The sequence below is a fragment of the Fusarium keratoplasticum genome, chromosome 1 (assembly GCF_025433545.1).
Source record: "Fusarium keratoplasticum isolate Fu6.1 chromosome 1, whole genome shotgun sequence".
Taxonomy (NCBI): domain Eukaryota; kingdom Fungi; phylum Ascomycota; class Sordariomycetes; order Hypocreales; family Nectriaceae; genus Fusarium; species Fusarium keratoplasticum.
In genome coordinates this window covers 641,800-668,620 of record NC_070529.1, presented here as the reverse complement: position 1 = coordinate 668,620, position 26,821 = coordinate 641,800, and the positions used below count along the sequence as shown (strand labels likewise).

General features: G+C 52.9%; 6 protein-coding genes across 6 annotated transcripts; 2 read left to right on the top strand and 4 right to left on the bottom strand.

Annotated features, from left to right (window-relative positions):
* Positions 1–831: 831 nt before the first annotated feature.
* On the top strand, positions 832–2,086 carry NCS57_00021300 (uncharacterized protein; the record flags this gene model as incomplete). Its single annotated transcript, XM_053050302.1, has 4 exons — positions 832–1,001; positions 1,174–1,593; positions 1,647–1,992; positions 2,048–2,086. The coding sequence occupies 4 exons, from the start codon at positions 832–834 to the stop codon at positions 2,084–2,086; spliced, it is 975 nt and encodes a 324-aa protein (XP_052918817.1).
* Positions 2,087–5,216: 3,130 nt separating this feature from the next.
* On the bottom strand, positions 5,217–7,012 carry NCS57_00021200 (uncharacterized protein; the record flags this gene model as incomplete). Its single annotated transcript, XM_053050301.1, has 2 exons — positions 5,217–6,873; positions 6,924–7,012. The coding sequence occupies 2 exons, from the start codon at positions 7,010–7,012 to the stop codon at positions 5,217–5,219; spliced, it is 1,746 nt and encodes a 581-aa protein (XP_052918816.1).
* Positions 7,013–7,443: 431 nt separating this feature from the next.
* NCS57_00021100 (uncharacterized protein) lies at positions 7,444–9,532 on the bottom strand (the record flags this gene model as incomplete). Its single annotated transcript, XM_053050300.1, has 6 exons — positions 7,444–7,598; positions 7,652–8,053; positions 8,101–8,478; positions 8,524–8,773; positions 8,827–9,312; positions 9,368–9,532. The coding sequence occupies 6 exons, from the start codon at positions 9,530–9,532 to the stop codon at positions 7,444–7,446; spliced, it is 1,836 nt and encodes a 611-aa protein (XP_052918815.1).
* Positions 9,533–11,801: 2,269 nt separating this feature from the next.
* Positions 11,802–15,889, top strand: NCS57_00021000 (uncharacterized protein; the record flags this gene model as incomplete). The annotated part of the gene is made up of 4 exons (XM_053050299.1): positions 11,802–12,436; positions 12,484–12,591; positions 12,665–14,006; positions 14,072–15,889. 4 exons carry the CDS (start codon positions 11,802–11,804, stop codon positions 15,887–15,889), a joined length of 3,903 nt encoding a protein of 1,300 aa, XP_052918814.1.
* A 509-nt stretch (positions 15,890–16,398) lies between these two features.
* Positions 16,399–18,235, bottom strand: NCS57_00020900 (Phosphate transporter; the record flags this gene model as incomplete). The annotated part of the gene is made up of 3 exons (XM_053050298.1): positions 16,399–16,592; positions 16,647–17,715; positions 17,771–18,235. 3 exons carry the CDS (start codon positions 18,233–18,235, stop codon positions 16,399–16,401), a joined length of 1,728 nt encoding a protein of 575 aa, XP_052918813.1.
* A 5,838-nt stretch (positions 18,236–24,073) lies between these two features.
* Positions 24,074–25,615, bottom strand: NCS57_00020800 (uncharacterized protein; the record flags this gene model as incomplete). Its single annotated transcript, XM_053050297.1, has 4 exons — positions 24,074–24,792; positions 24,842–25,069; positions 25,116–25,333; positions 25,383–25,615. 4 exons carry the CDS (start codon positions 25,613–25,615, stop codon positions 24,074–24,076), a joined length of 1,398 nt encoding a protein of 465 aa, XP_052918812.1.
* Positions 25,616–26,821: the final 1,206 nt, after the last annotated feature.

Here is a 26,821-nt window from a genome sequence, read left to right as displayed (position 1 = left end):
AAAGAAGAGAAGAAAAGACGGGCTTGGCCGTCGCCACCGTTAAAAAGAGAAAGATTCTCTTCCAGCCAATACCGCCACGTTGACGAGCGACGGTTGGTGAGTGGTGGGGCATGCCGAGGAAATCCCGGACAGTGTGAACCTGAGTGAAATGCAAGATCTGGCATTTGTTGGTGAGTGAGATGCGAGATTTGACCAAGTTTGCAAGGAATGGAAAGTTGCTGATAGTGGGACAGACTGTTTCTGCAGTATCAGGATAATGTCAGGTTATAGACCAACCTGTTTATACTCGAGATGACTTGTAGCTATAGAGAATTAACCAGCAAACCTCTGCTCCGTATCTATCGAGCAGATATCTCCCCGAGATACGTACGTCACTCTGCTTGCTTCTTTGGCGGCTAACAAGGTCCATCCATCGCTACCCCGGGCTTCCCAGACGTCGGAGGAGCACCCGTAGTCAGTGGATATCCGCCACTGTAATCCGTACAGTAGACGCCCTGTGATCCGTGAGGTAAAGCCTGTAACAGACCTGTTTTAAGCCCGGCTTTTACGTACTGTCCCCCGGCTTCTCTCCCCTTGGCCCGGTCCGTGCGGCGGTCGGCGCCGATTATCCGAGTCTTTCCGACCAAGCAGCGGGCGGCGGGCAGGAGGCATTATTTTTCCCCGGGGGGGACAGCCAAAACAAAAAAAAAGATCTCAAGGCTCAAGTTTTTTCCCTCCTCCTTCTCACCTCAAGCTTCCTACTTCTCTCACCAGACCCCGTCCTCATAGCTCGGGCTCTTCCATCTCCTCTCAGTCCTTTGTTTGTCTGAATCCCATACAACATCTTCCGCAATGGCTTCCGGCGCTGCTTCCACCGGCTCGACCAAGGTCGACGCCGTCGTCCAGACCATCAAGGCTGAGGAGCCCAAGAAGCTCACCGGCTTCGCCCTCTACTCGCGATTCGCCCTCGCCGGTGCTGCCTGCTGCTCCATCACCCACGGTGGTCTTACCCCCGTCGATGTGTACGTTTCTACCGCGAGCCTCTCGCTGCCAATTGCGCCTTTTGCTGCTCTGCTGCGAGCGGTTATCCCGGGGTCCTCAATTGGCCCGAGGCTGCCGCTCCGCCGTGTCGCAATTCCGAGCCTCAATGGCAGCGAGGCTCTACTGGATATCTAAGCTAACACTCCCTCACAGCGTCAAGACTCGTATCCAGCTCGACCCCGTCACCTACAACCGCGGTCTGGTCGGTGGCTTCCGCCAGGTCGTCCAGAACGAGGGTGCTGGCGCTCTCCTCACCGGTGCCGGCCCCACCTTTGCCGGTTACTTCCTCCAGGGCGCCCTCAAGTTCGGAGGTTACGAGTTCTTCAAGCAGCAGTGGATCGACCAGCTCGGCTACGAGACTGCCTCCAGAAACCGCACTGCCGTCTACCTCGCCTCCTCCGCCACCGCCGAGTTCTTCGCCGATATTGCTCTCTGCCCCCTTGAGGCCACCCGTATCCGTCTCGTCTCTGAGCCTACCTACGCCAGCGGTCTCATCTCTGGTTTTGGCAAGATGCTCAAGAACGAGGGTATCGGTGCTTTCTACGCTGGTTTCGGTCCCATCCTCTTCAAGCAGTAAGTACCTCATTTATCACAGGCCTTTCTTGGCAATATACTCACAACACCAGGATCCCCTACACCATGGCCAAGTTCGTCGTCTACGAGAAGGTTGCCGAGGCTGTCTACCGCCAGTTCCCCAAGAAGGACATGTCCGACGGCATGCAGACCGTTGTCAACCTGGGCTCCGGTCTGACCGCCGGTTTCGCCGCCGCTATTGTCTCTCAGCCCGCCGACACCATGCTCTCCAAGATCAACAAGACCAAGGGTCTCCCCGGTGAGGGCACTACCTCTCGTCTCATCAAGATCGGCAAGGAGCTCGGTCTCCGTGGCTCTTACACCGGTATCGGTGCTCGTCTCTTCATGGTCGGTACTCTCACCGCCGGTCAGTTCGCCATCTACGGTGACCTGAAGAAGGTATGTCAAACTCTGTCCTCGAGTCTCTCCGCAATGCCACTAACAACTCAACTAGGCCCTCGGTGCCGTCGGTGGTGTCGAGATCGCTGCTTAAACGATCCGCGATGTCGAAATGAAAAGGGGAAGCGAGGGAAAGTGTACGAGCTGTCTGGGAACCGTGGCCTGAGCAGTGCCCAAGAGCTGGGCCTGCTTTGAAACGCTCGCTGCTGTTTCTTTTACATGGATACCTTATCAATGGAAGTAAGGGGGCTGCACAAGGCTTGCGGTCAGCAGGCTCCTCGTCCAAGGAGGGACGGTCAGGGGAAGGGAAACAAAAAGTGAATCCTTTGGGAAAAGGGGGGTTACTCGTTTTTCGTCTCATGTGTGCTTATGATACCTCGAGCATAGAGTGGGTAGACGGGTGGTACCCTGCCGAAGGGTTGTATAATAGTCCTTTTTTTACGCTTCAATCATAGACTGGGAGTTTTTGGACTCTTCATCTGACGACTCTGTCTCGAGATATTTGCACTGTGAAGCTGATGATGAACTTGATATGTCACAACTAGAACGTTTGAATGACTATGGAACGTTACTTAACCATCCTCCCTCTTATCTTCTATGTATATGTAGAGTGGGAGGTGAGTATCTCATAGAGGTAGGTAGCTGGTTTACATACAGTATGGTAAGCCTGCTCAAGTGTGTTTCTAGATACAATAGACGTCTTTAGTCGAACAGGACCCGACGCCGCTGAGCCAGGGACTCAATCTTGAGTGCTCTGTGTAAGTATCACTCTGCCTATTCGTAATCTAGCCAGCGTCCGCTCTTTGTGTCCTTTTAGTCCACCCGAGTGTCTAGGTCCGGTTTGAACTTTTCCTCGATAGACACGAAAGAGGAAAAGAAAAACTGCAACCAGGTCGTCGTCTATGCTCTAGCGCCGCCATCTCTCGCCAGGAGATTCTGCCAACGGTTCGTCAACGAACTCCCTTTGTGTGATAGATTGCTCTCCGTGGCTTTCTCCCACGACCTGGGAAACGCCTCATACAATCGACAAGCGTCGTTTCTGGCATCTTGAGCGTCTTTTGCGCTCTCGCCACCAATAGGTCGAAGACGCCATATCGAACAAACCTTCGAGGGCTGCTCTTTCTTCTCGTCTAGCCCTCGTTTCCCTCAGTTTGGAATGCTTTCTCGCCGCGTCCGTCTAGGGCGGCGCTGGATCTATATATCTACCCCTCGTTTGAAGAAGAACGATATGTGAGTTGGCGATGTTGTTCCATTCAGCTTCCAAAGGGTCAATTGGAACGGGCGAGGCCTTGGAAAGGGACGTGTGTACGCTCGCTTGGAAGATCCTGTCTAGATTGATCTGGAGGCTTGCTCATGTATGTGTAGGAACAGGGGTGTTTCACCCTGTTGTTGGTATATATCAATGATCTAAGTATAGTGGACTGAGATGAGAGATATTGCTCTCTGAAGGTGCCAGCTCCTAGCTTGGAGCAGTAAAAGTTGGCCGCCATGCCGAGATACACTCCCAGAATTGCATGGATCGGGAGTCTTTGTAATCCTTGCATATATATATATATATGTCTGGTGCAGAAATGAAAAAATCGTCGTACTCCTAACCATTGGAATTGCTAGTCTTCGAGCCCACATAGGAGCCATGCGGACCGATGGGAGGAGGCGAAAAGTGAGAGCAGTCGCCTCGCCGAGTGTTGTAGGCCCAGGAGAAGCGGCTTGAAGCAGCCGTACTCCGTGCTTTGTGAAAAGTCATCAAGTGATGATCCATGTGGAGTGGGTGCCCGCTCGTGGCCGGGAGCGGTGAAAGCGACTTGACAGTCTGAAGGTACTGCCGCACGAGCGACTCCTAGGCGTACCCGCTGAGTCACAAAGGAAAAGATTTAATGATTGTGTATATATATAGTTCTGTCCAAGAGGGATGAAGACACGTGCTCTTAGTCATGGGGAGCGACGATCTTCGAGACCATATAGGACTATACGGGCCGAGGTTGGCGATGGAGAAGACGTCAGTGGGAGGCATCAGCCTGGTAGAGTGCTGAATTCTAGATAGATTGACTTGACTCTGCGGTGTTCTATGCCATTTGAAAACATCATCTCGATATATAGTCCCCAAGGGATGATTCCTGTATAGTGGGCTGAGATGAGACTCTGTTGCCGCTTGGCTATGAGCAAAGCTTGCCGCCAGGACTGTAGTCTGATATCCAATGAGGATAGTATATGACAAATATCTCATCGATACCTCTAGGACCGGACCTGGTCCGGAGTACCTCTCGGCAGGCTGCCGTATATATGTATCTGTTGCCTGCCCAGCAGCGAAAAAATCCACGGCCAGAGCCTCCTTTGCCAGTGCCGGTAGCGCTTCGGCGCAAAAGGCCGGTGTGAAAGCCGCAGAGTAGACGCAGGAAGGCACTTCGTCCAGGTTCATGACTGTGAACGAGTTCCCTGACGTTGGCCTGGCTTGCCATGTGTATATAGAAGTTCGATGTATCTACCCCCCAAGGAAAAGAAGGACGGTTGTGCCAGTCTGCTGTTTTGTCCCACCTTCGGGTTGGTTGGAAGCTCGAACGGGGTCATCTGTTGAACAAAAATGTTTCCTTTAAGACCATCGTAAATGTAGCCCATTTCGAACATCTGTTCGGACTCTGACAGCTCACTCTGGAGGAGGGCGTGCCGCCAATCCAGACTTCGTCGGAACGGAGGACCGCTCCCGAAGACATTTGGTGATATATACTAGCAGACTGGTCGATGTTAGTTAGGTTGTTTGAAGTCAGGCACATCATCAGTAGATTGAGTTATGCTTACCTTATGGGGGGGTACCACCAGCTCACCAAGACAGTGAGGTGTGATGCCACTCCCCTCAAACCTGCAAGAAGGCGATGGTATCACCAGAGCTGGCCTGGCAGAACAATGGCGGAGGGTTGCATCGATACGGAACTGGGTCAGTCGAGACGCGCTATATATATGCTTGAATATGGAACGGAGAAAGAGGGTTTGGATGTCAAGGACTTGCTGGAAAGATGGGAGGAGATGGGAATATTTATAGTAGTTCAAGATATGTTTGTGTCCAGCCCAGCTTGACTTCTGGCAAGCACAAACACAAGCAAATGCTGTTCATGGAGAGGCAAATACAATCACGAATATTGACTCCAAAGGCCAACAAGTTTCAAGCCATGCCTCTTTGTGATTTTATTCCTAACAAGCTACTCGCAATCCTGCTTGTGCAAAACTCCTAATCAAGACGCCTCCATCTTTCTCCGCTTAAACTTGCCCCTGGCCTCAATCTTGCCCTCCACCGGCACCGCTCTCCAAGCCGTAAGCAGGAACCCGTCCGCTCCACCTCGTCCCATCATGAACGGGTGTGTGCGTCCGGGGAGGACCTGCCACCTCCGCGCCCTGCTGCTCTGGACCGTCACGCCCAGGAGCAACGTCGGGTTCAGGGGAAACTCGGGTGTGCCCTCCCAGCGCTCGAGCTCAGAGGCTGTCTTGCCTTCGATCTCGGGTGGCGGCGTCGATACCCATGCCGCACGGCGGGCCACGCTGAAGCAGTCGGCAAGCTGCGTTAAGGGCTCTACTGTGGGGGAGTAAATGGCGATGGGAGCGCCGCCTGCCAGTAGGGGCACAGCGTTACGGACGATCGAGATGGGATCCATGGTGCTCGCGACTGCGAGGCCGGAGAAGCCGCCGGCACGTGTTGCGTCCACTACGTGGCGGATACGCGCCCACCTCCGTCGCTTGCGGTGGTAGTTACCTCGGCGATTCGTCTTCCATGAGGACATCTCCTCGGGTGTAGCCTCAGGTGGCCGGTTGTTATAGGCGTCGTCGTCTTCAGGGGCTAGGAGCTGTAACCATGAGATGGGCATGAGGTTGGTAGCAAGGGGGTGGTAAGGGTAGGTCGGGTTGGGGTTGGTGGCGTCGTAGTTGAAGTACCGGAGGAGAGAGAGGTTGGGCTGGGTCTGGCCGTGAATGAGGGTGAGGGTATTTGTGTTGACGTAGGGGACATCAAAGTCGCTTCGTCGAGGGTGGCGTTTCTTATGCACCTTGGGCGACGACGGAGCTTCTATAGCTTCTGATGTTGCTTGAGGCTGGTCTGGCTGCGCTTCCGTCGCGTCAGTGCTAGCTTCTGCGGTATCTGGAGCTGAAGGGTCGCTGGTATGTATCGGCAGCTCTTCCGTCTTCTCCTCCTCGGGCTTTTGGTGAAGTATGCCCATCCTCTCAGCCATTGAAGCAACCAGCAAACCACCTGTGTCATCCACGACTAACCACCTCCCACCCTGGTTCCCGGTAGCATCTTCAGAAGACACGCCGCCAAAGTGAACATCGGCCCAGCATCCCACCAGCGCCATCATCTCCGGCCTCATTTCAAAGATCTTTGACGGATCGCGGTCCTCGAGCAGCCACTGCGCAAGCATAGGAACGTCCAGAGGGAGGACGGTGAACCGCCGGATGTACTTTTTCGTCTTGAGGAGCTTGTACTTGGCGAGCGAGTACGCCGTCTTCTGGTCGATGGCAGTATGTGAGAGGAGCAGCTTTGCGATCAGCTCCTTGCCCGCCGAAGCGCCCTTGCGCTTGAGCTCCTCAATCTCCTCGGCCGTGAGTGTCTGCCGCGCCGAGTCGTCAATAATCTCTCGGTTCGACCGCACCAAGACCTTTCCGCTCTCGTCGACGAGCGTCAGCTCCTCGCCGTCGGCGGGGGCGATCACGTCCTCGCCCTCTGTCGCTTCCGCGCTGGTGTCGGCCATGTTGTCGGCGTTGAGCTCCCTAGCGGGGACGACGCGTAGGCGCGCAAAGTTCTCGCCCTCTCGCTTATCCTGGACCTCGTACGTGAGGTGGAACGGCCGACCGATGACGAGGTTCGAGGGGAATGAGCCATACTTGCCGAGCGAGATGGTTCTGTCGCAAAAGAGTTAGCGATCGCAGCGCAAGAGTGAATGTTTGCTTACGTGTTGGGCACAACTTCCAAGATGCGAAAGGTCTCGTTAGGAAGCCTTAAGGCGACCCATTGATTGGGCTGGACCGTTTCATCAGACATTTTGCACTTTGTGAGGGCGAGAGGAATGGTTTGGCATCTCCAGCCTTTGGAAAAAACTAAGGCTTGATGTTCACCGAGCTCACCGAGGTGAGCCCCGCCACGGCCCCCACTCGCCGATCCTCACCGAGACCTGGTACGTTGACCCACTCACATCAAGGTGCCGCGAACACCCTGCATACTAATATGCCCCAGGAACTGATGATACATGGTCGTACATTGATATACACTATACATATAATTACACAGGGATGTCGTTTCCTCGATACCTCCAGTTTGTCATACCTTACCCATGCCAATCTAGCATCATCTTTCAACTGGTAATTCCATCGCCTCAGAGGTTAGCCTGTCACTCGATCAAGGCCGACCCGATCTGATTCCATCATAGGTTCTCTTGAATCTAACACACTTGTGAAGATAGCAAGATGAAATATTCAAGCCGACACCTCCCCCGAAGTCCCAGTGGAAGGCTTCTTGTTGGTCCGACGTCCGAAACTGGAAGCGAGGTTGCATAAGCCAAACCAAGCGTACAGCATCATGCTCAAGGATCCAAAGATGAACATGGGTATGAGAGTGTAAGTCGTCAAATCTGGCACTGGTTAGTCGGTGGCTTGCGCGGACATCGCTTGAGCAGCTACTTACAGACGTAGCCTCCGGAGCGCTTGACGACGTTGAAGAGTTCGTTGCGCATGATCTCTTCAGCGCCCCGCTCCCACTTCCATGGGCCTACCAGACGGAACTTCGTGTTGAAGTTGGACCCCATAGCCCAAGTGAAGAAGATCTTCCAGCCCTGCTTGAAAACGTGGGTAGCGGTGGGTGCAGCGCCCATGTCGAGAGCCAGCTGGTAGGCGTAGCTCTCGTGGTCAACAGCCCGCTTCGTCTCATAGAAGCTGTAACCGTCACGAGGGTGAATCTGGTAGTCCAGGTCGTAGGTAGGGAGAGCATTGGGACTAATCTGAAGGGGAACCTCCTTAGGAAACTGGTCTTGAAGCAGTCGAAGAACCCAGAATTGGGCTTGGAGTTCCGCCAAGGGGGGAATCGCGCCTGCATACTGTTAGTCGAGGTTTGAGCTGTGACACTTTGTTACTCACCAATCGCCGGCCGAACAAAACCGATGAACCCCAGCGTCACATCTCCGTCCTTGTAGATGCCTCGGACATTGGTTTGAGCGACGCAGGGGTAATCGCTGCTCAGAAATGGGAACTCTCGAGTGTATCCCGTAGCGAATACCATCACATCTGGCTTGAGTTGATGATCCGGAAGAACTGAGTCCGTTGGGAGCTTCTTGTCGAATACCATGAAACCATCCTCGTTGATGCACTTAGGCCAGGTCATAACATCAATCTTCTTCCCATCATTCTCGCGGATTGGCACGTTTATGATCCGGGAACGCAAGCGGTTGACCCAAGAATCAGATCGCTTTCCGACGTTCATGTATGGGAGTGCCTTGTCAGACTTGCAAAGAAGAACTAACATTGTTAGCACGTCGCCATGAGCGGTTCCAGCCGACTTACTGGAGTCTATATACTTTCGAGAGGCACTCATCTGACCGACCCACTGGTCAGGGCCCTCTTCGGTCCCCGAGATGAGCCAGTGCATTCTCTTGATCCATCGGTCATAGTATGTCCAGAGAACTTGGCTCTTCTGCAACTTCGGGTGGACATAGGCCGTATCGAAGAGGCTGGCTACGGATGTGTCAACCGGCTTGTTCGGTCGACCACTATCCGTTTTTGAGCCACCCATGACTTGGGGAATGGGGATGATCTACATCGCGTGTTAAGACTGTTTCTTGAAGAGTATAAAAGGTGAGAATGTACCTTAGGGGCACAGAAGAATCCGTCCCTGTGACAGAGAGTGACTGATTTGGCCTTGGACGTAACGGCAAGGTAAGCCAGATCCATGCCTGTTTCTCCAGCACCCATGATATAAACATTGGTGCCCTCGCCCAACCGAGCTCGGGTCTTGAGCTGAGATGAGTGGAGGACCGAGGGCACTCGCTCAACTCCCTTGATCTCAGGGATCACGGGATTGACATTGATTCCGGTGCACACGGCAACGGCATCACACTTCCACTGGGTCAACTTGCCCGTGTCCTTGCAATGCAGGCTAATGATGTGACCGACCCCGTTTGGTCCACGGCGGACTTGATTGACCTGAGTGTGCAGCTCGATCATGGGCCAAAGCTCAAAGTCAGTGGCATATGCCTTGAGATATCTGACATAAACTGCAGGAGTAACGAAATCAGGCACATCTTCCGGGAGGCGAAAGTCAGAAAAGGCTGTTAGGTATTTGGAAGAGACGAGCTAAAAACAAACAGGGTCAGACATGGAGCGACTTCGCATTGCCAAGGGAACTGACCTCTGCGTCCTCATAGACGCGGTAGGAAAAGGTGCCGCCGATGTCTTTCTCGCTCTCAAAAAGACGGACTTCGATGGGTGTGATGGGGAAGTACTCGTGAGCATGAGAGAGGAACTTGAGGGTGGCGAGGCCTGCAGGGCCTCCGCCAACGACTGCGACCTTCATGACGCTTTTCCAGGACGTCGACAGTAGCAAGCCTCGAGGTAAAGGGAGTCGAGGAGGAAAGCGAACAAAAGCGTAGAGTCACTGCTGTGAATCACAATGAAGTCGTTGCATACGTGTGCGAAAGGAAGGTTGGAGTTGAAGTTTGAGGTGACTTGCGAAGATTGTTTTGGAATGGCGAGGGTGAATCACGAACGGAGTCATCAAGGTAGGCAAACTACGATCAGTGCTGGCAGCTGCCGACAGCTGTCCGACGAATTTTGACGCTGGATGTCTAGATTTCGGCCAAAAGCTGTATACACTGGCGGCCGAGCTCGCCTCGGCCGTTGCCAGCTGGCGATGCGATGTTCTTCCTCACGGTCATAGAAAGGAGGAGCTCAATCATTATTAAATATCCAAAGGTGAGGGCAAGTAGGAGCCCCTGTTTCCGGGGCATAAAAGTGAAGTTGTTATTTGTTTAACAATAGCTTGGTGTTTCCCTCGCCTAGTGGTTTGCGGAGAGTTTGCTAATAGTTTGCTCAGTCTATCAAACAAGCCGAGGACACAAAGAAGGTACCCCGGTCCTTCACAACCCCGCCAGGGCTCCAATACAAGGACCGAGATTTCACATGTAACCCCATTTGATTGCTTTCGTTTTTCATGATGCAATTTTCTCCATCTTGTTTACCTAAACTGTACCAACCTGATTGCTCAGGTGTCTGCGGACGGGCCCGGGGCTAGGCCGTCTAAAGAGGAGTCTAGATCCGGAGATGAGGCCGGAGATGATCATGGAGCTGAGACCGCTGACTCTGGCTCCTGAGACTGAGGGCTGAGAGGTCAACACACCGAACAATTGCCCAAGGCATCTGGCCTACCTAGGCTGGTGGATGTGAGCGTAGATGCGAGTGTAGATGCCCCTGCCCCTTACCTAAGGCATCTCTGGCACGCCAACCCCACATTCACTTCCTCCAACAGCACCTCCTTCTTCTCACTTCCATCAACACCACCCCCGATCGCGAGCTTCAACAACTTGCATTACCTTTGGCCATCTAACCTTCGGACATTTGCCTCCTCTTTCGCCCACATGCAAAATCACAGGAACAGCCTCCACAAGATGCAAGCCTTGATCCGTCGTCGCGCCGCGTACCCCCAGTCGGCCATCTCGATACTGACTCCATTTCCTCTGACCTGAGCTTCGCGAGCATCAATTGGGTTCTACCGAGCATAACCGAATAGAGGTGGCTTCGCTCCTTGCTATGCTTCTCATCGTCACTTCTTGGTCTCTTACGCGCTGATTGTTCAATATATTGCGAATTCATCACGATGCATTTGGCGGACAAGTGTCCTCGGGCAGGCCGAGCCAACCATTTCAGCCTCCTTTATTGCCATCGGATCATCTAAGCCTCACCACGATGTCGTGCAGAAGCATTCATATGCTCAAGGTCGAAAACTTGCTCGTCGAGACCAGCCAACAAGCGTTGCCTTCACCTGGAGACGCTGCCCCTGATCTTCAGCCACCACTGCTTCACATGCCTTCGGGCTTGTCCCGATTACCTGGGAGACCCTTGTGGGATCAATCCTCGTCAAAACTCAATTCAACTACGAGAGCTTGTTCGTCCCTACCCAAGCAGAAGCCCTCACGGCTTAGGGCACAATGCGAGTAAACGTCAACCAATATGCACCCCAGCTAAAGTAACGATTTTGCTCTGCTCTCTTGGAAGCCCCCATGTGAAGACTGCATGAAACTATCTGCTTTGATTGTTTGCATGCAGTATGTGGACTTCACAGGCAGCATGGAATCAATTGAGTATCGACAACCTCACACTCCTCTGTCTTGTCCCCTTCCTTCGCTGGAGGCCATATTTTCTCGCGTTTCATCTCCTCACAGATGCAAGACTAGCCTATGACAGTCTCTATTCTTGTGCTTTACGTGCCTACTCGTGTCAACTAGCCATTGTCGCACGCCACCATTTTGTTTCCTGCATCTCAACATTCCCCCCTTTCTCGATATTAGAGTTCATGTCTACTCATCATCCAAGGGGCTCGTTGAGCCACTGCATAGTATCTCTCCACAACTCCTCATCGGCCGAGCCCGCAAGCTCACCATTGCCGCCATGGCGCAAATCCTCACGGCCAGCCCCCTCCTACACAAGGCCGTCCCGATTTCATACTCACGATTGACCTTGTGATTTTGGACCTCTTGGGTTTAAAAAGGCCAAGGTGTTCTCTAGGGATCAATCATCCCAAACAGATCAAGTTCGCTATTCATTCGTTCCTCTCTCTTCTTCTCAGGATGAAGATGAGAACGTCCCTCTTTTGTGCCCTTCAGGGCCTCGGGGTCGTAGCCCACGAATCCCTTGCCTACTTCAAAGCTGATCACTCCAAGGGAGGCCACCGGTATCTCGACGGATGTGGAAAGGCTGGCAAGGGTAGTTGGGTTCCCGACCCAGCGACCTTTGTCTTACCGCAGAACGATTTCAAACCCAGTGACCACTGGGGTCTCTGTGCTGACGGACACGACTGCGCCCCTCACGAGGCGACGGGCAAGGTCTACTTCGACTTCCAGGACGATGGATTAGTCTTCAACTTTGAGGGCATCGATCACTACAAGTACGAAGACGTCAGCATCTACGTCGAGCGAGCCCGCCCCCCGCATGCTCACTCGACCAAGTACAACAAGGACAGCGACCACTGCAAGGCCAAGAACAACTACAAGGAGGTCAAGTGCCATATCCCATACTTCTCTCTGACCGATGGCGGTTCCTACGACAAGATGTGCCCCCTCAAGGGTGAGGGTGGCTGGCGCTTCTACATCAGGATCAAGGCTACGATTGTTCACGGCGATAAGCGATATGAGCTTTACAACCGCGAGTCCACCAACGGCGAAAAGTACTTTGCTCTCAGCTACACCTGTGCCAAGTGCAAGCAGTAAGTCTGCCCACTTTCTGTTGTCATTCACTGCTAACGTCGACAAGCCACAAGCACGATCCTAAGATCGAGCTGATCAACGCTGCCACCCGCCGCGATGAGGGCTCCGAGCATAAGCACCATGAGTATAAGCACCATGACGGCCACCACGATGGGTACGCGGACAGTCCAACTCTTGCAAGCAGTGAAGTTAACCATCTTTTCAGGCACCACGGCCACCATCACAAGGAGCACCATGATCACAAGGAGCACCACCACAAGCAGCATCATGATCATAAGGAGCACCACGGCCACAAGCATGGACATTATCACAAGGAGCACCATCACCACAAAGAGCATCACGACCACAAGCACGGCCACGATCACAAGGAGCGCCATGGACACAAACACCATCATGAGGAGCATCACCACCACAAGGAGCATCATGATCACAAGCATGGTCACGGCCATCATCACGGTCACAAGCACAAGGAGATCCACCATGCCGAGCATCATCATGAGCACCACCACAAGCACCATCATGATCATGGCCACCGCCATTCTCATGGCCACAAGCACGGTCACGGTCATCACCACGGTCATCATCACGGTCATCACCATGGCCATGTCCACGATCATAAGGAGCACCACGGCCACCATCACGGCCACCACCATGGTCATCATCACGGACATCACCACGGCCATCACCACGGTCATGAGCATCACAACAAGCATCATCACGGCCACCATCACGGTCACGATCATGGTCATCACCACGGTCACAAGCATGGTCACGATCATGGTCATCACCATGGCCATCATCACGGCCATAAGCACGGCCATCATCACGGCCATCATCACGGTCATGGGCATCACCACGGTCATCTGCACGGCCACGGTCACGAGCATCACCACGGCCACCTTCACGGACATAGCCACGGTCATGAGCATCATCACGGTCATCATCACGGCCACCACCATGGCCACCACCACGGTCATCATCACCTGGGTCATCACGACCACCATGACAGCCATCATCATGGTCACTCCCATCATGCCCGCGGCCTGGAAAATGGTCACAAGCATAAACACCACGGACATCATAACCACGATGAGCACCATAAGCATCGCCATCACGAGCTCCACGGCCACCGCCACGGTCACGGACACCGTCACGGCCATCTTCACAATGAGCTCCACGGCCATCGCCACGGACATCACCACGGCCACCACCACAACGAGCACCACAGGCACGGCCACGGACACCGTCACGGTCATCACCACGATGAGCTCCATAGGCACCGCCATGGACACCACCACGGCCATCATCACGAGGAGCATCACAGGCATCACAACCACCATAACCACCGCCACGGCCATCATCACGGCCACCACCACGAGCATGATCATGACCACCATCACAGGCACCGCCATACTCACTCTGAGTATCATCACCACGGCCACCACCACGGCCACCACCATGGCCACCACCATGGTCATCACCACGGTCACCACCACGGTCATCATCACGGACATCATCACGGGCATCATCACGGACATCACGGCCACCACTTTGGTCATCATCATCATGGTGATCACTTCTATCACCACGGCCACCACGGTTACAAGAGATCCGATGTCTCGCATCACCACAAGAAGCCCCACTACGATGTCGTATACAACGAGCGTGTTGAGAACATCAAGGCTACTGCTAGCAAGGTGACCCTGGATAAGCTCTTCAAGGGTGACAATAAGCATCACCACGACCACCACGACAAGCATCACGGCCACGTCCACCACGATCATCATGGCAAGCACCACGAGCATCACGGCAAGCACTACGAGCATCACGGTAAGCATCATGAGCACGGCAAGCACCACGAACACCATGGCAAGCATCACTACAACAAACACCACGGCCACCACCACCACGACACCACCAAGATCGAGGACCTTGACAACGCTGCCAGCAAGTTGCTGAAGCTTTTCCGGGGAGAGCACAAGCACCACCATGGCCACCATGATCACCACAAGCATCACCGCCACCAGGCTCACCACAACAAGCACCACAACAAGCATTACGACCACCATGACCATAAGCACCACGGCCACCACATCGAACATGCTCACCTCGCTGATCTGGCTAACCGCCATCACGGTCATCACGATCATCACGGTAAGCATCACGAGCATCACGGCCACCACGGTTATCATCACGATCACCACGGTCATCACGATCATCACAAGCACCATAACCACCACGCTCATCATTATGGTCACTACGATCATCATGGTAAGCATCATGAGCATCACGGTCATCACGGCCACCACGAGCATGGTCATCACGGTCATCACTATGGTCACCACAGCAAGCGCAACACTCTTCGCAACGCTCTCAAGGCTAACGCCAACGAGCTCGCCGGTGTCACCAGCGTCAACGACCCCAAGCTTGACAGGTATGTCCAGAGGGCTGAGGAGGCCGTTGGTCAGACCATCAGGAAGGCTGTCGATGAGCTTGACGACCCCAGCGATGCCAGGGTTGACAAGTACGTTGAGAAGGCCGAGGCTGCTGTCGGTAACAGCATCAGGAAGGCCGTCGTTGATATCTTCAGTGACCCCAAGAAGGTCAAGGCTGCTCTGACTGCTGCCTCTGCCCAGGCTGCCGATCCCGTTGTTGTTGACCTCAATGACGTCGCCGCTGGAACCAGCCGCCGCAACAAGAAGATCAAGCATGTCAAGATTGACAAGCGTGAGCCTAGCTCCAGCTCTGTCTACAGCGATGCCAAGGTCGAGAAGACTGTTGAGAAGGCTGTCGAGAAGGCCGCTGCCAAGATTGTTGAGAACCTGGATGGAACCCACGGCCACAAGTCGCATTCCCACCACACTCATCATCACCCCAAGCGAAGCGTCAAGTTCTACAACGGCTACCAGCGCGACTGCGAGGGCAAGGTCAAGAAGGCCTACGCTATTGACGGCCGCTACGCTCACCCCCTGAGGAAGCTCTCCTACAACTCGCACCCCAACACTTGCCACAAGCACGACGGCCACTACCTCCGCTACCAGTATGAGGACCTCAAGTCGTCCGTCTCTGGCAAGCTGATTGGCGGTCACGACTACGACAAGCACGACAGGCACCACAAGTACGGCAAGTACTACATCGAGCTCGTCAAGAAGGAGCATCACAACGAGATCATCGTCTCTCTCGATCTCAAGGACAACTACGAGTACACCGCCACCAAGGCCGCCGTCTTTGTCGGCTGCGACGGCGGACGTGACTCGTATGACGGTCACAACATCTGCCACCACAAGAGCTATCCTTACCAGGCTATCGAGGAGAAGGGCCTCAACGAGTTCTCGTTTGCCATCAAGGACAAGTACCAGTGCCGTGGCGACTACTACATCGGCATCTTTGTCGAGCTTTGCGACAAGAACGGCGACTGCCACTCTTGCAGCAAGGGCCGATACAACTACTAAGCTTGTGTGAACGAGCTTGGATACGCATAATGTCCATTTTTGGATATTGGTGCGCAAAAAAGTAAAAGTTTCGACGGACAGTCTGGGTGCCATTCCTTTGGAAGAGCGTCAATCGTACTGCGGATTCGACGGGGGATTAGGTACATTTCCATCATTTAGATAGTCAATCCTTACGTTGCCTTTCCCTCTAAACTGATTCAGGCTTGTATGTGTAAGAGATGTGTGTGAACATATGACTTGACTGACCATTTCTACCTACTACAAAGCTTATAGATATGCCTCATATATATCCATTCATCACTAATATCACTTTATACTAGTCACACCCAGCTAGCCATCAGAGTTCGGCAAAGAATGTCATTATAGTCTATCGGGTATAATATCTATCAAGCAATGTCCCAGCCACCGCTTCGTTGTCCTTCAATTGGGGGACACCACCACATCCCGGTATGCTCATGTTTGTGCGTAAAGATCAAATCATCAAGGTAAAACAAAGCCTCACTTCTGGCTTAACTCCAGTTGGGGGCGTTGGCAATGAAGGCCATCAGGATACCCGAGATGAGACCAGCGACGGGCACAGTGATGAACCAACCCATGTAGATCCAGCCAACCATTCGCCAGTTGATGGATCGCCAGTCACCGTTGCAGAGACCAACACCGACGATGGCACCAGTGATGCACTGAGTGGTAGAGACAGGCAGCTCTGTAGAAGTGGTTAGCAACTGTGTCAAGTGAGAAGATTCAGGAGAAGACATACTTAGACGGGTGGCCAGGATAATAGTGATGACAGAGCCAAGCTCCATGGAGAAGCCACGGGAGGGAGACATGAGGGTGACACGGTTACCAAGGTTGCGCATGATATTGTAGCCGTATGTCCAGAGACCAATGACGATACCAGCACCACCAAAAGCGAGAATCCAGAGAGGGACCTGAGCCTTCTTTCCGGGAACCTCACCAGACTGCCAAATCTGGTAGATGGAAGCATAAGGACCGACAGCGTTGGCAACATCGTTGGCGCCGTGGACGAAGGAGGAAGAAGCAGCAGTCATGACTTGGAGGAAGGTGTACAGGAACTCGGCGCGGTTATCGTAGTGAGCAGCGCGGGCGTGGATCTCCTCGACATCGCCAGCGACAACAGACTTCTCGCTTTGGGAGCTGACGATATCCTTATCAACACCGTGCAGGACGGCAAACTTGATAGCCCACCAGATGAAAGCACCACTGTGCCAGGGGCCATCGGGCTTAGGGCCAACCATAGACTTGTGCGCGTGGGGGTTGGGAGCGGGAGTCTCTTCCGAAGTGTTGTCGACGGCGGCAACCTTCTTCTCGTGGTTGGCCTCGATATCCTCGTTGACTTCGGAAGCACGCTGGGCACGGCGGGCCTCGAGTTCCTCCCGAGTGAGATGACCCTCGTAGAAGTTGCGGACGACTCCCTGGAAGTCCTCAGGGGGAGGAGGGACGGGGCCACGGCGGAGGAGAAGGGGACCGAGGAAGATGTGGTAAGCCTTGAGCTGCCAATCCTCCTTGATGATGACACGGTACATCCAGGGAACAAGAGTGAGAGCCATGAGGAGACCCCAACCAGCGCCAGCAGCGACGATGACACCGGGGATCTGAGCATCGGTGAGGTTGACCTTGTAAGAGCCACCCTTCCAGATGAGAAGCATGACAATGAGGGAGGCAGTGAGCCAGAAGTAGAAGGGGACCAGGATGAGACCCTTCATGGCGGGATTCTTGCGGAGGAGGACGCCATACTTGGTGAAGAGGAAGATCAGGGAGGCGAAGATACCGGAGAGCATGGGAGCAATGATCCAGGCGAGGAAGACCTGGAGAAGATGCATTAGCGACCTTGCGGGGTAGAGATTTTGGGGATTTGCTAACCTGAACGACACCCTGCTGGATATCTACTGAGCCGTTCTCCTTGTAGCCGATCCAGGTGATACCAGAGCCGCCAAGGGCACCAACGCCCATTCCCAAGACACCACCGAGGAGAGAGTGAGTGGTGGAAACGGGGAAACCAAAGCGGGTAGCGAAAGTGAGGTAGGTGGCAGAAGCAATAACGGCACAGACCATACCCAGCATCAGCATCTGAGGGCTGTCATCAAAGGCATCGACGGCGACGACCTTGGTTCGAATGGTGTCTGCGACTCGGCCGCCGACACCGAGGGCACCGCTGAACTCCATCAAGCTGGCACCCAGCATGGCCTGCATGTAGGAGACTGAGCGAGAGGAGACAGACGAGGCCCACGAGTTGGCCACATCGTTGGCGCCAATGTTCCAGGCATCGAGGAAGGCAAAGATTGTGCCCACCGCGAAGAGGTAGTCGTACTGACCAAAGACGGCCATGGCTGCGGTGTTGTAGGAGTTTTGGGGGGAGAGATCTCAGATGAAGAGGAGGAGATGGGAGTTTGATAGAAGCCACCGGGCGGTTTAAACCGTGGGTGGTATTCTTTGCTTTGCCAAAGGCAGAGGAGGGAAGAGAGGATGAGGAGGGAAGTGGGCGAGTGAGTGACCTGAATAGACAAGATTGAGGGAGGAAGAGGAGGAGAATATATACTACATGTGTAAAGTGGGAAGCCAAGGCGAAAAACCTCGAGAGTATTCTCGGAAGCGAGAGAAGCGTGGGTTCAGAGAGTAGCATCTGCCCACACGCCCCCATCCAAGACGATTCTCGAGACCGGGGGCGACGGCGACGCCTTCGACAGACAAAAAAGAACCCTAGCTTCTTGGCATTTCTTCATCGTGGATCCTCAAAAACGCCAAGAGTGGGAACGACAGTCCAGTCGTGAGCAATTCCCCAAAACAGACGCTTCGGTCAAGGAGGCATCTGGGGGGCGTAGAATGATGATCCAACCGATGCTGACCACCCAGCCAAGCCCAACTCTCTTCTTTTTTTCCGCACTATATCTCTTGGTATTTGGTGGATCTCTACACCAATTCCATTTTCTAAATATTACACCGAAAAAGTTGGTGGAAACGCTCTGCCGTCTTTCCGTCTGTGAACGGACCTTGGGTGGAATTAAGCTTAGCAGTAGAGCGTGAACGTGTGAGTCCACGCATTAACCTTGTTTCCATGCATAATTCCACAAACAGCTCAACCTTGAGCATCTGTATCAAGAGTCGCAGATAAATTGAAAAAACACCGCAAGGCAAGCACGCGACACAACTCCCAATCCGTCACCGGGAGATGCAGCAGCGATGCAGATGGCGGTTCCAACGACCGGGGTCCGCCTGCGTGTGCTAGAGGAAGCCGGTACGCCACCCTAACATGGGTTTGATGTTGATGGCTGGTTAGCAGCGGGAACGTCAGCTTTGCCTCTCTCCCCTCTTCCGAAGACCTTGAGAAGATGGGATTTTTTTACTTGTGATCCACTGCTCATAAGGCCATGGCCAAGAATCAAAACTGGTGAAATGGATAGTCTACTAATTGCGGATAATGTCGGTGGTCTGTTTCTTGGTATCGGTGAAAAAGGCGAGGACAAGAGATGCTAAAGCCTCTCGCCGAGCCCTCGTGGGTGCTCTTCGCAACCTCATCGGCCAGACAGCAGATCTCCACCTTTGCTTGGCCATGGCACGAGCACGATTTCCCGACCGGGAGAGTCAAGGGGAGCATCAAAGAGATCTGGAGCAAGAGGAGAAGCACGCGACTCGTGCCCTCTTCCGGCCAAGGGACCTTGGACGAAACGCCAGTCGGATAGAAAGCGAACCAATGGGGACTGCACCATGCACTGGATCTCGGTGCCCTAATGGAGAAGTGGCAGGGGAATGGGTTTGCAACCATGGACAAAGACCGAAGAATCTTTGTTGGTGGTGGAGAAAAAATGTGAGAAGAGACCAACTCTATCACGGATAAAGCCAAGACGCTTGTCTAATTTGGGACTAGATCAGGGTGGCTTGCGGATAGAGTGCACGGACCATACCTTCTTTCCAACAATGCGGATCGTCACTCTGAGCCAATGAGAGATGAGAATTTCTCCCACGTGTAGAAGATTGATGAAAGATTGGCTACTGGGGCTTTGAGGGGCTCAAAATGCGCGTGGGGTCGAGGCTCCGTTCCTTGTACTCTTACCTTCAGCGTCGTCACTCTACTAACACTTGCACAGCTAAGTTTGGCGTCTCTCTGATGCGGCCGCATCCTAAGTGGAAACGACAATACCTACGGATCCTTGAGACGGGCTCAACCACCCAGATTGCGCGTCTCGAGCACGTTGCGGCAACGACAACTGCTACGTTTCCATCAGCTCCCCGTGCTTCTTCTCCCCGCTGGAGCTCCATCAAGGCGATTCATGGCATCTTACCGTGTAGGAAGTCTAGGCGTTTATCCTTCCCATCTGCCGAAACCACAAGAACCGCAAAACAAGCGGTGATGAGAAAACTTTGAATCTCGAAATAGAACGGAAAAGGTTTGAGAATTGGTTCAGCTGCTACGTCCTGCCTGTGACATGTCGTCGCAACAAACATTGTCAGAGGCACCTCGAATGCAACCCACCGCCCGCATCTCTTCCCCCCAGCTGAAGCTTTCTCCACCATCGCGGAGCACACTCGTTTGCCCTGTTTTCTCGTTGCATCATCTCTTCCTCGGCCGACTTGTCGGTATCCAAAAGTAGCATAGCGTTCTAATCCCGACACACACCTTTGGTATACACCACCCTTTTGTCCAGAACATCCATGTTCTCGTCGATTATCTTTTATGCGAAAAACGCAATTCTCTCTGTTCGATGGCATCTGCCGATCAATGAAGACATGAGACGTTGACCGAAGACAGTCGAGACGCGGCAAAAAGCTTTGTGGGGGGCGCGCAAGCTGTTTACGTGGTGATCGACACGGCCGCGTTTCGAGATGTCGGAAGAAGAGTGTTCCTTAAGGTTGATGATCCTTTTTTTTTAGTGACACCTTCTCGAAACCGCATTGGAATAGAGTTAAAAAGACGCGCAATCGAGGTTACACCGTGAATGTCCATTTTCCAAGGATGATGCTTTAAGGTGTCAAACACTTGTTTCGTCAGCTCGTCGATCAACAAGCTCCTGAGGAAACTGCCTCGCCTTGACTTGTCTCGCGGCATTTTCGTATAGGAGACCAGCAAAATGTCAGCTCACTATCCAGAACTACAACGAAAACGCTCACCGGGGAAGCATCCTCAACGCGGGTAGGCGGGCGGAAAAGGCCCGCTCGCTTCGGTGAGCCGCTTCCCGAGAAAGACATCTCGACTGGGAAATGGCTCGCATGATCACCCCCAACGCTGTGGTCCTTCAGCCCGTTTATTACGCGCAGGTTTAGCGAGCGGGGTCCCCGCTGTCGTCCGGGAATGAGCAGGAAGAAGCAGAGGGTCTTTGTTCTAGGGCTTGGGGTGCAGGAGGCGAGTGTTGAAGCTATCAAAGCCCACGTGCGCCTGTCATTGGCTGAGGCTCGCTCATAGAAAGTCAAGGATGGAGAACCATAAGTGGCAAGGCTGCCTTGGGGCGGGTTCAATAGTTCCTTTGCCTCTTTCGGGTTGTCGGACATGTCCTGTTTGGATCATTTCAGCCGTCTCGAACGATGTCTGTTCTTCCAAGCAACTTGGGACTACTCGCCACTCCCACGTGGTGGATATCGAAGTGCCAGCTCGAGATGATTCTCTGGAACATCCAGTGTTAGTCCCTTGGCGCCCATAAGACTTTTTTTTTGCCTTCGGTCTTCCCGTGGGATTCTCGCCAGCAGCCCGGAGTCTAGCTGAGTGTCTTTGAATCCTTCGACTTCTTGGTCGATTCGAGACCAAGACGAGTCGACGCCTTCTCCTGACGACAAGGCACACTCCCAGACGTTCAGAAGCCTTGCTTCACACGAAAATACAGTTCGAATCCTTGAGTCGAGACTCAGGGGTAGTGCTCAAACCTCTGTGGTCCTGTCAGCAACTGAATCGGCAACCGTACCTCGAACATATGGATATCCCATCCAACTCGCGCCCCTCGAATTCCCTTCCTGGCCGACAACCCATCGAGACGTATTATAATCGCGAAGAGTGTGCATATCGGTGCTTTGATAAGCTGGCAGAGAAGTGGTATGTAGAGCCCTTGGGGCGAAGCTTGTTTTGGCTTCGGGATGATATGAACCCGAAAGCGGTGCTATCGTCAGGGCCTCCAAAGCCATTGCTTCCTTTCAAACATCGATGACGACTTCTAAAACGGTAGAGGGTGTCCAAGACGTTTTTGGTTGTATCAAGCTCCCATCGACCCAAGCTTGCTTGATTGGGCCTGCCTGATGCTCAATTTCGCAGGTTTCAGTAACTCAACCCCTGAATCGCACGGCATCGATATACCGAGCTGCATCGGGTCGATTGGAGATTTATCAACTATCCCAAAGCTCCCAAGGCCAATCGATGCGTTCTTGACCTATCAAAAGTGGAAGTAGGATGTCGAATATGGCGGATCCGAGGTTTCCGCCACGTCTCGCCGTTTGCAGGAACTCTAGGATTTGAGGTTCAAGTGATCTGATATCACAACAAGGGAATCTCCTGTTGTTGTTTTGGTAATCATTTCCATTGACACTTATCTATCGATCGCGGTCGAGAACGATTGTCTTCGAAGTTGTCCAGTTTCATTAACAATACTCTCCATCCATCACCGTCGAGTATCGATAACCGAGGTTGATAACATGTCGTAATACAAAATATAGAGCGACGGCTGTGGGGGAGTAATGGACCCTCAATCGATGATTCAAAGCTGTCTCGTCGCCGTAGGTCAATGCCTTTCTTGCGCAGCTCACCTTGTCACTCTTCGAACAGACAACCTGTCAGCGTGTTACCAACTCGATTGTCCGCCCAGTTGACATCGTCTCATCTTCTCCACCCTATGTCACCTGTCAATCATTAAATCGCCAAGCATTTGACTTGCCTCAAACAGATCTATCCCACACGCAGCGGAGGCCCACGTGCTCTCTTGCTAGTCGTAGAGGGCATCCTAGTTCTTCAAGTCGGCGACTCCTTTCCCTGGTGCCTTTAAATCTTGGCGATTCATCTGCCAAGAAAACTAGATCAGTTCCTGCGTCTTGGGATGCGGCCGTGACAGCATCTTTGTAGTGCTTGCCTGGGCAGAGAAGCGACCCCTGTGGGCGCGGATCTCTCGGCGCCGAAGGTGAGAGGCTTGGCCAGTGACGGGGTCAGTTCAAGGAACGTGGCCATCGAGCAGGGAAGTCATCTCGAGTCTCGGTATGCAAAACATGCAAGGCATTATATGGGCCGGTTTGATCCCTGAGTGGCGGACACTCCTCCAATACATGTCGAATGCCTCATAGCACCGTTTTTCAACCTAGCGAAGCAACTCCCCAGAGTAATTTCTATCTATCCTAGATGTTCAATACTTAGAATTCAATCAATCTATTATGATTGTGTGGTGTTGAACACAAAGCTGGTGATGAATTCTCTAGTCTATAGGGTAGGAGAGGCGACGACCACAATTCGCAAAGCAACGTTGGGGAGCCTATACAATTACTATCAAATTATCTTAATAGAAATAGTATAAGATTCATAGTTGTCTACCATAGGACTATGTTTGTTGCGACTAAAGGGTTCAAGATAGAAAGAACCTCGGTGAAAGAACACATCTTACAACAACAGTTGAAAGGAGAGGCAGAAACGAGGACTGGTTGTGTTGTTGCTCGTCATATGTTTCGCCCCTACAAAATATCTGAATAAGTGTACGAGTGGCATTGAGAATTATTCTATCAACCGAAATCTCTGAGAGTATGGGGTTCGCTGTTTTATCAAAGAGTGTCATTCGCCAGCAAATGTCTCCCACTTCAATTGACACTGTACGGTACGGAGTACTTGCGCACTTTTCTCATCCGCTCTCCGTAGCCCCGATCGGACAATTTACACGTCAGTGATTGGATCGCTTATTTAGCGGCCGGCTAGGCACGTGCTCTGCCGACAACCGCATCGCGCTAAACACCGAAAACTCTTCCAAACTCCACCAAGTTTTCCCCATCACCATAGACCCCATTTCGAAGCCAACGTCTCAACAAACAACCACAGCGCGTGATTGGTTTAGTGGTAAAATTCTCCGTTGCCATTCGAGCAACGTCGGGGAGCCCTGGGTTCGATTCCCAGATCACGCATTGAGAGACGCGGAGACGCGTCTATAATCTTTTGCAATTCATTCTTTTTGCTCCTATCATGTTCTGAGCGTGATATGTGACATGATATGCCCCTCAGGCAATGGTTGTGGCAGTCTCCTTCTCCTCCACACCACCCTGAATCTTCTCCTCATCCAGTGTTCGACCGTTAAGACCGATGTCAGCTTCGTAAAATGAGTCGACAACCTTCTTGTAATTGGGGACAAAGTTGACGCAGATGGGATAGGACCAAGCAGCCACGAAGAACATCATGGGGACAACCAAGCAGATGCCAATTCCATGCTTATCTGCAACTGCTCCCGTCAATGGGGGAACACAGGCACCGCCGACAACACCAGCAACGATGAAGCCACTTCCTCGTTTGGTATGTCGTCCAAGACCCCTCATGCCAAGAGCAACGATGGTGGGGAAGCAGATGGACTCGAAAAATAGGACGACATATAAGAAGGCGACACCTGCGTCCTGGTGATGAACGATGGGAGGACCAATGAAGACGATACACATGGTCAGAAACACAAAGAAGATCATCCTTGGTTTGTAGTACTTCATGAGGAAGCTGCCAAAGAATCGACCAACTGCGAAGCCTGCCTGGGCACCAGCAAAGAACTTGGCACCATCTGAATCTGTCGTGCCGGGACGGGTTTCGACGGCGTAGTTGATGAAGAAGCTGGCGATGGCGACTTGAGCGCCAGTATAGCAGAACTGGGCAAACGACGCGTGAAATAGCTTGTACTGTTTGATGAAGGGCTTCGAGTCTGCCTCCGAGTTTGTCTCCTGAGCCTGGAACGCCATGTCTGACGGGTGTTAGCTGACTTGACAAACTGTAATTCGATATTGACATACCCGCATCAGTAATCTCAGGAATCTTGGACAGAAGGAAGCAGACAGCTAGGATGAGCACGAATGCGGCGATGGATATGTAGACCCATTGTACATTGGCCAACGCCTTCTCATCGTCCAGATTGTTGAAGAAGACATATGATCCAAGCACAGGGGCGATGACGGTACCGATTCCATTGAAGGCCTGGGAGATGTTGATGCGGATTTCGGAGTATCGAGGTGGGCCGCAGACTTCAGATGTCAGATGAGTATGAGAAGAGGATCATGATGAACTTACCCGTGATGAAAGGATTGGCAGCCGTCTCTAGGGAGCCAAGGCCGTTTCCAATAATGAAGATTGATGCGCAAAAGCCGCCAAATGACTTTGCCTTGATACAAGGAATAGCAATCAAGGCACCAACAGCATACAAGCACAGTCCCCAGATGAAGACAGCCTTGTACGAGTAGTGTCGGAGAATCCACGCCGCATGGCCCAGCGATGCCAGCGGGTAAGCCCTGATCAAGTCAGTCATGAGAATCCTTCTCCCGATAATACTCTGCCTACCCAAAGTATGCCGCTTGCAGTCCAGCCGAACGAGCACGGTTGATATCCAGAGTCACCTGGAAATGCTTGTTGAGAGTGTCGAGGAGACCATAACTGAAACCCCACAGGAAGAAGAGGATAGTTACGAGTGAGATGGGCCAGATGGATTCTCGTAGGGAGAGCTCGGCGGCCTTGGTCACTCGATCGTCAGAGACCTTGAGTGAGCGGTCCTTGATGAACTTCTTGAAGCCCATGGTGAAACTCGTGACTGGTACACTTTGTAGCACAGCGGTTCACCGAACGTTGAGGAGTAAAACCAACGGGCGAAAACAAGCAAACGGCAAGCGGGACGGGGCGGTTATTTCATCAAACCCCCGACTCAGCGCAGCCGTTCCAAGCATGACCCTCGTATGTCTCGGCAGGTGCAGACCCGAACTTCGGGCAATCTTTCGGTCAATTTGGCCGGCCCATGTTGGTGATACTCGAAGGCGGAACCGCAAGGACCAGTCTCTAGGAGGAGGATGGTGGCATCAAGGTGAGGAGGGGGCCCACGGGGTGCACCCCATGGGGAAAGAGAAACGTCACTCGGGTGTATCAGGACTCCACATCCCGATGCCCCGAAATCGTTTGTTTGACTCGCGAAAGAAGCCTGTTGGAGAAAAAACCTGGGGGAGCGGAGCGCCTGCTGCGGGGTGAGGAGGGTGAGTAAGGGTGGTTGATTGGTGAGAGGCACGGGCTATTTGAAGTTTCAAGGATGTGGCCAACTTGCTCGATGCAATGATAGCCCGAGGAAGCATGTGTAGAACCTTGGAAGTGTCAGGCCTTGAGAGGTTGCGGGGTGATTTCGATTTGGGGATACCTCGTGTGGCGCCATGTTGTGGGTGAGAAGGAGGCGTTGCCTGCCTTCGCCTGGAGAATTGATTGTGTGTAGTCGGGATATATCTGGGGTCATTATCGAACCGTCGGGTATTATTGAATTGACCGATGTTGTTTTGAGACTGGGATGCGACTCAGGACCTTTGTTAGACCCAACTCAAAGCGAGTAAGCTATGCTGCATGCAGCGCGTATCATGTAGATCATCACAGACCTCGGCAGTTTCCATTTCTCTCCGTTTTCTGGAATGCGGGGATGAGAATCGCCAAACCCTTGGGAGAACGATCCCCCGCAGGTTCTCTTCCTCAAGCTCGTCTCGTGATACAGACCTCTGAGTGTAGGGCACGTTGCATACGGCTGTATACCCTTCCTGGTGGTGGACACCCGGTTGATCGTGTAGAAGATCTTCATCATTCGTCCTTATTTAACCGGATGGATTCCTTATCCCGGGACAAGACCTTGTGCATGTCTCGTTCCTCGCATAATCCATGTCGATTCGGGCACGCGGCATAAATTATTCGCACCAGTCTTGCCTAACCGCGTACTGTCAAATGCCGTACGATGAGGGGCAGAAGACGTCATAGGC